General features: G+C 39.0%; 1 protein-coding gene across 1 annotated transcript; it reads left to right on the top strand.

Annotated features, from left to right (window-relative positions):
• The first annotated feature begins 4,726 nt into the window (after positions 1–4,726).
• On the top strand, positions 4,727–7,650 carry LOC138336667 (uncharacterized). The gene is given in 4 exon segments (XM_069286198.1): positions 4,727–4,809; positions 6,266–6,317; positions 7,075–7,244; positions 7,581–7,650. Coding segments are annotated over 4 exon segments (375 nt in total).
• The last annotated feature ends 1,290 nt before the right edge of the window (positions 7,651–8,940 follow it).

Raw genomic sequence — 8,940 nt, 5'->3', positions numbered from 1 at the left:
ATGTTTAGTTTTTTTTAATTGAGGTGGTCGTGGACTGGTCCCTTCTAACGCAATTTACGCAATTTTGACAGTGGTCTTTGACTGGCTGTCATAAACAAACCAACACGTAAACTAAATTTAGTTCTGCATTGTTATCAACTAAATATCGTGACCTCCATTTGACCATTGGAGTAAAATGATTACTACATTGTAACAAGTTCCCGTCAGCTTCTGGGGGGCTTCGCCCCCCATACCCCCTACCGGGGCTTCGCCCCTGGACCCTGCACCCCCAGGCATGCAGGCCTATCCAAACCTAGCTACGCCATCGCTTGTTACCAAGGACACAATATGCGTTCGCTTGTTACCAAGGACACGACGTGCGTTTGCTTGTTTGCATACTATACACAAAATCTGTAACTTTGATAACAAGAATAGAATACAAGGACTTTGAACCCACAAAGGCTTAGTAGCGTCCACTTCTTATAGCGAAACCGCAATGAATAGTTCATCCGGATGTATAAAAATACAATAACCATTTTAACAAATAAAAATTCTTTTTAAATTGCAAAAAATAAATATTTAATAATTACGTGTCGATTAGCTGTTCAGTTTAACACTTATATGTAAGGATTATACGTACTAGGCCAGGTGTTGGCTCGAGGGTTCGGGGGAAGTGAAGCGACACAAATCGCTCCTACAGATCCATTTACACGAAGGCAGAGACAAACAAACTACGAATGGTAATTCAATCTGGATAAGGTTTAATATGGGCTTTACCATACTTATACTGGTTTCAATTGATGAATAATGTGACACCCCACCTGCATACTACAAGCCCCGGTACAGTGTGCATGTTACGCCATAAATGTTCGGGATTAGTGAGAACCACCCGTGAAAAGCATGGCATTGGTCATGGATGCTAGCTTTCATAATAATATCATACGGTTTTACCAAATTGTTCTCACAAAATCTGCACCGCATATAAATTAAGCTGATTTAAAATGTTGGTCGACTATCTCCAGTTTGAGATGTTCTACAGCGGAACATGTTGTGACGAATTTTACGTACTAGAATCCACATTTTTACCAAATCATTCACTGCAGTTGTGGTATTATGAAATAGACTGTTAATCTGACGGACTAGCGGTGTGGAAAATTATAAAATAAAATACTCGTAAATATAAAAGCTTTGATATCAATCCAAATGCTTCATGTTGCTAAATGTTGTAACGAAACACAACTCAAAATTTTGTTGCAAATTGTTAATTTTGTCTTATTTGTTTGTTTTTGTTGTTGTTGTTGTTTTTGATTGTATATATATTTTATTCTTCCCGCACAATATTTTACATATTACGGTTTAACACAGCCAAACTTATAATAGACAGGGAAAGGGTATAGACATTATGTATTCTGAGTTTTTGGAAAACATAATTTAAAGTTATAACATACTTTGAAATGTCCAGTGATGACCAACTACGGGGTACATTTACTGGTGTAGCATACCATTTATGGTAGTTTACCATGAGTGTGGAAAGCGTAATTAAGAAACAAGTGAGAGAAAAAAAAAAGATTTATGGCACAAAAAATAGGTTACACCCGAAATTGGAGATGTAGTTTAAATTGTTTGATGAAATCTTATTTTCATTAATTTGGTTAAGTTGCATACACAGTTTTATAAGCAAAACAACTAACGCTTTATGATATCGTATTCCATATTGTCGTCTGCTTTCTAATTCTGGCCTGCATCTGTAGCCGACACCTGTACCGCCATTGTTGTTCGCTAATCAAGCTTAAATATCTAATACAGCAGTGGGTTGTTCTATCGGGCGAACACACTACAGCGATATTCAACGTCAAAATACGTCAGTGTAGAGAGTACGGGTACAGTACAGTTGTCATGGTAACATGTCAGTGTAGAGATTACGGGTACAGTACAGTTGCCATGGTGACATGTCAGTGTAGAGAGTACGATACAGTTCATTTGTCATGGTAACATGTCAGTGTAAAGAGTACGGGTACAGTACAGTTGTCGGGGTAACATGTCAGTGTAGAGAGTACGGGTTCAGTACAGTTGTCAGGGTAACATGTCAGTGTAGAGAGTACGGTACAGTTCAGTTGTCATGGTAACATGTCAGTGAAAAGAGTACGGGTACAGTACAGTTGTCGGGGTAACATGTCAGTGTAGAGAGTACGGGTACAGTACAGTTGTCGGGGTAACATGTCAGTGTAGAGAGAACGGGTTCAGTACAGTTGTCATGGTAACACGTCAGTGTAGAGAGTACGGGTACAGTACAATTGTCATGGTAACACGTCAGTGTAGAGAGTACGGGTACAGTACAATTGTCATGGTAACACGTCAGTGTAGAGAGTACGGGTACAGTACAATTGTCATGGTAACATGTCAGTGTAGAGAGTACGGGTACAGTACAGTTGTCGGGTACAGTACAGTTGTCAGGGTAACATGTCAGTGTAGAGAGTACGGGTACAGTACAATTGTCATGGTAACATGTCAGTGTAGAGAGTACGGGTACAGTACAGTTGTCATGGTAACATGTCAGTGTAGAGAGTACGGGTACAGTACAGTTGTCAGTGTAACATGTCAGTGTAGAGAGTACGGGTACAGTACAGTTGTCATGGTAACATGTCAGTGTAGAGAGTACGGGTACAGTACAGTTGTCGGGGGTAACATGTAAGTGTAGAGAGTATGGGTACAGTACAGTTGCCAGTGTAGAGAGTACGGGTACAGTACAGTTGTCGGGGTAACATGTCAGTGTAGAGAGTACGGGTACAGTACAGTTGTCGGGGTAACATGTCAGTGTAGAGAGTACGGGTACAGTACAGTTGTCATGGCAACATGTCAGTGTAGAGAGTACGGGTACAGTACAGTTGTCAGGGTAACATGTCAGTGTAGAGAGTACGGATACAGTACAATTGTCATGGTAACATGTCAGTGTAGATAGTACGGGTACAGTACAATTGTCATGGTAACATGTAATTGTAGAGAGTACGGGTACAGTACAATTGTCATGGTAACATGTAAGTGTAGAGAGTACGGGTACAGTACAGTTGTCAGTGTAACATGTAAGTGTAGAGAGTACGGGTACAGTACAGTTGTCGGGACTAGATTACTCATTATTTTTGTTCTATACAGACACCTCTTTGACCCCACTTGCCATTTACCCGATACAGTAAAGTTATCCTTTTTTTGTACCGGGGACGTTTGGTCACATCTGGCCTACAAATGTCGGGGATCATGTTTATATAGAGAATTACTGGAGTATTGTAGTCTCCCTACCAAACAGCAAAAGGGCATGTTCTCACGTATTGCTCCGCATCTGGACATTGTTCGGTTTTCATTTTAAAATTCGTTGTTTTCTCACCTGAATAATGTAAATGCCACCACACGGGATTAAGGGGTTATAATGCTACTGTTACCTAGGAAGGAAGACCCGCACGTGTGTCAGTAATTAACTGGGGTTGTCTAGTCCGCACTAACCATTTTACGTGAAGGTCAAAGTGAAAAGCACCGGGATACATTTCAATGCAGAATTTGAACGCAGTGTGATTTCAATTGAACACAAAACTCAAAACTAATGATTTCGTTATAATATGTTTGTTTTACATGTATTTATTTTCTACTAACTTGTTTTCGCGGAGACTTTATTTGGCGAAATGCAATATTTACAACTAGGGTCCTAGCAACTTCGCTAGCCAATGGCATTAGTCTAATTCTCTCCCTAGTCGAGAGGGAATCGGCTAATACCTTCGACTAGCTAAGTAAAGGTTCCAGAGAAAGCTACAAATGGAATTTGAGACAGATCCCTTCAGAACTTTATGAAAAATAGCGTTAACAAATTTCAACTATCAAAATCCTTGATGGCTGCCGAGGGGCCACGGTGGCCGAGTGGTTAAGATGTCCCGACATATTACCACAAGCCCTCTTCCTCTGGGTCGCGAGTTGGAATCCCATGTCGGGCAGTTGCCAGGTACTGACCGCTGGTCGGTGGTTTCCTCCGGGTACTCCGGCTTTCCTCCACCAACAAACCTTGGCACGTTCTTAAATGACCCTGGCTGTTAAAAGGACGTTTAACTAATAAAACCAAAAGATGGCTAAAACATCTTGAGGATCTTTGCCCCCCCATTCATCTTCCTACGCCACTAGTTTAGATATCTAAAATTATATTCCAACTTTTTGATTTGTTTGGTTAAAACCTTGGCAACATACATCTTAACCAGTTCGTCCTCATAAGGAAGTTAGTTTGTAAACTGAAGTGAAAATGGAGGACTCGAAAGGGAATGTACAGTGTTTGTGTTGACGGTATCCGATATGTACAACATTAAGTCTTACTCACAGTATATCATTTACAAACGGGATACGTGATTGGACATTATTCACGTATTCATGACGATACTTAGAATACTTTTAGATGTCAGTAATTCAATAAGATGATTACAGTACTGATTTTGTATTAAAATATGTTTACATGCCTTTGAAGTTAGACAAAGTTTCAGGGAATTTATCTCATTAATGGTTATAATTAGAACTCAGGTCTCTATGTTGGATCCACCCGAGTGTCCATAGGCGTTTTAGGGGTCTAGATAAAAAATTGGGAAAATATACTCTTTATGGTATAGAATAGGAGGGGATGGCGGGGGGAGGGGCAGAGACACTAGACATTACCCCTTTTTTCACGTGTCATCATACAGCATTTAAAGCATGGTTTTTACCGAATTTTCTTGTAGAACAAATGTCATGGGACCACATACTTATCAACTGTAATCAATTCTCAGATGCCTGTGTTCGTGTCGGACACGGTGTGGAAGGATATCGGTAAATTTAGATACTTGTCGATTATTACAAGGAAGAGAAATGAAATATATACAACCAACACTTTCATTACTGTATTCATAAAAATATATGTCTACATTTCAGAAACGTGACAAGCCTGAGTCATATGTTGAAGTAGAAGGAGAAATTACTATATGGGGTCACAAGGTTGTATCCCGGATTACCAGCGAACGTGTATAATAACCATGTTGTAATACGCTAAACAACCAGAGTGTCAGAATGGACACTTCACCTAGAGTCCATTCAAAGGTATTGGCAAACAACGCTTGGCTTTATTGTCTTCAACGCCAACTGAAGAGGGCGTCCTTTTAGGTAGATAGGCCAAGGCAAATCCCCACAGCGCTCCCAAAGCTACCTCTAGTACCTTCCGAATGTGTTTTAAGTCCCGGGTATAATTCCCTCTATTTCGGTGCGAACACAAAGACAAGGCACTTGAGAAACAAAAGTAGATACACAATAAATCATGGGACTTATTGTACAGGTATTCCATACACATGTGAAGTTCTCGTTAGGAGTTTGGTGAATGTCGAACAGGAGAGACATTGAATTAAATTTAACTGACGAGTAGATATTTATATCAGAGTAAATAATATAATTAGAAAAAAAAACTTTCTCAAGCACTGAAATTTGTCGAACGTGGTAGTACGATTTACAATGGGCAGACGTTTAAATTCAAACATCACCGCAATGACAGGGCCATCTTGTCTGTAATTGCAGAATTTTTTATTTCTTAATTTGGAAGGATTTGGCGTGATTTGTGTTCTCCTTTTAGGCCCCAAATCCGTGAAAATTTCAAACTAGTGATCTAAAGATTAAAATCGTCAAATTTCAAACATCGATAACATATCTCTGATATAATTGGTGTTTTTTTTTCATCATTGCAGTTCTAGTTGCTATGGTAACCACCCTAAATATGCACAACAAAATGTGAAAATTTTGTCAATTATGGCCAGATTTTCATTTAGAAACCATCATTGAACGAACATTATATTTTTACCAAAGATGTATTTTAATTTCCTGCATATATTTAGCAAACAGTAAGTGTTTTCAAGATTGCAATCTATTGTTTCTTAGACATGAACTATAAAAATAGACAAAAAAGGCAAATATTTCGGATAATTACAATAGCCGTAAAGCTTAAATCTACCATTATTCTTAAATCAGGGATATAGCCTACTAAAAATTTAAATTTTCATAATCGAATGATATTTTGTCATGTAGGCGATAAACCAGTAACTAACTAACTAACTATTTCAAATACAACAATTTACTTTCTTTACACCTAGTGACAAATGAAGGATCTGGGGACAAATAGGACCGAAATCACACATATCCTTTTCACTTTTAGCTTTCGGTTATTGTCTTCCTTGCCAAAAGGTTAATATACATGTACACTTATATTTGTGTATCATCTCTTGTATGATTACTCACATCATAGGTGGAACAAGTCCGCTAAACCTGCCTATAGTAATCGACTCCCTCCCGATGATGTTAGGGAAAGAAAAGCGGACTAGGCTGGAGCATAAATCGGAAGCTGAGTAGTATTGATACATGCACTAAATGACACGTGCATGGTCTAGTGAGGTCATGACCTTCCTCGTGGGATGTAAACGCGCCAGATTGGACTTGCTAATATGTCAAGCTGCTACTCCACTGGCCATCCTCCCATGGGAACATAAACTGACGAACGTCCCCAGAGTAGAGATCAAGTGCATGTTATAGCTCTGTAAACACAATGGCTTAGTGCATGTACAACTGCAATGAGGTGTGCATGACACTTGTCATTAAGTACACTTCCATGCATATTGTGTTGCTCATCAATTATCAGAGTTTTCAGATTAGCAAAGAATAATTTATGGGCATGAGTTATCTCCCCTGTTTGATGAGTCGCTTCCCTTTCCTGGTGCGCGTGCTATGTTAGCATTCTTTGAAAATTACTGCCAAACTTCTATTTGTATTTTGTTGATTGATTTTCACAAATCAATAGCATGGCAAAATATCTTGCTCAATAACTCAGAGGCACCGAATTTATTCAACAGAAACATGTGGACTACTTAAAAGAGTCCATGAATCACTAGACCGAGGTCATTAATGACTAAATGGAGGCCATGAATCACTAAATCGAGGCTATGAATCAGTAAATCGAGGTCATTAACCATTAAACCGAGGCCATGGATCACTAAACCGTGGCCACGAATCACTAAACCGTGGCCATGAATCACTTAACCGAGGCCACGGGTCACTAAGCCGAGGACATGGATTACTAAACCGAGGTCATGGATTACTAAACCGAGGTCATGGATTACTAAACCGAGGCCATGGATCACTAAACCGAGGTCATGGGTCACTAAGCCTAGGACATGGATTACTAAACCGTGGTCATGGATTACTAAACCGAGGCCACGAATCACTAAACCGTGGCCATGAATCACTAAACCGAGGTCATGGATCACTAAACCGAGGTCATGGATTACTAAACCGACCATGGATCACTAAACCGATGCACGAATCACTAAACCGAGGTCATACATTACTAAACCGTTGCCGTGAATCACTAAACCGAGGCCATTAATCACTAAATCGAGGTCATAGATTACTAAACCGTTGCCGTGAATCACTAAACCGTTTCCATGAATCACTAAATCGAGGCCATTAATCACTAAATCGAGGCTATGGATCACTAAACCGAGACCATGAATCACTAAATCGAGGCTATGAATCAGTAAATCGAGGTCATGAACCATAAAGCCAAGGCAATGGATCACTAAACCGGGGTCATGAATTACTAAACCGAGGCCATGAATCAATAAACCGAGAAAATGAATCACTAAACCGAGGCCATGCATCACTTAACCTATGCCAAGGATCACTTAACCAAGAACACACATTACTTAACCGACTTCTTTACAATATCACAAGGCTACAACCGAAGTAACGAATTTGTAAAAATTCTATGTTCCACGGGAGCTCGTAGGTAAGTTTTTTTAGTGTAATAAATGCACACTTTAATGAAGGCATTGTCTTATTTACACATTGACTATTGATTAGATATTTTCAAAGAAAATATGCGAGTGCTAATTAGCGGTAATGTGTATAGCTAATGCATACGATTCTTGAGTAATGCATTCCACGACACCCATAAAACGGAACGTCTCTCTTGCAGCCAATGGTCGATTTCTTGTTAATTCAAGCGTCCAAATAACATGGAATCTAAAGTGTTAAAACTATTAGGCTTTATTCTCTCTCACATCTTTTGATCAATCATTCAACACGATGCCATTCTTTACGACTCTTGTTATTTCGGGTTTGTCGATAAAACATCCCGTTAAGAATCCTAACAATGGTTTCATTGTAACATTAACCATTTTCGTGCATTGCGGCAGTTTTCCCGACAAGCGCCAGCGTGAAGATGACCGTAAACTTCGGTAACCATGGTCTTTATTCCGTTTTGTACCCAGGCTGGCATACCCAGATGATGTTTTTGATTGACATGGGAATTCATAATTCAAATCGATGTGAATAGCAAATGAAGCCATTCGCGATCATCACAACCTGGATACAATACATGAGAGTGTTAATGCATGAGTGTGGGTTTTTTGGAGTGGGGCTCTATTATGACGATCAAACACGGTCTTTTTGGAAGAAGTCTTTGTTTTAAAGATGCTCCACCGCTGACAAATGGTATTTTTTCCACTATCAAAAACATGAGCAAACGATTTAGTATTTTTCTTCAGTTACAAAAGTTTCCTACACCATTACCACCGTTGAAAAGTTTGAGCTTCTAATTTTACATTAAGTTAAAAATATAAAGCAATAATTAATATATTGCATCCCGAAAAAATCCGTGTCACTATACTCTATATGGAATGAAATACTGATTGCGCATGCATCAAAGGCAAAATAAGTTATTTTATTATAGATTTTGTGTTAATTAGACACATATATATATATACGATTGAACACCAATTATTGTTCAAATGATGAATGTCCTTTATGCTCTGTCGGCGGTGGAGCATCTTTAAAGACAGGTCATTGTTGGCAAAATAAATGCATGGATATTTAGGTAGAGAATTTTAGAAAACTAGGATTTATCCGAACGTTCACAAATGTTTT

Source organism: Argopecten irradians, chromosome 12 (assembly GCF_041381155.1).
Source record: "Argopecten irradians isolate NY chromosome 12, Ai_NY, whole genome shotgun sequence".
Classification (NCBI taxonomy): domain Eukaryota; kingdom Metazoa; phylum Mollusca; class Bivalvia; order Pectinida; family Pectinidae; genus Argopecten; species Argopecten irradians.
Note: the sequence above shows the minus strand (reverse complement) of the source record. Positions and strands in the feature narration are given on the sequence as shown.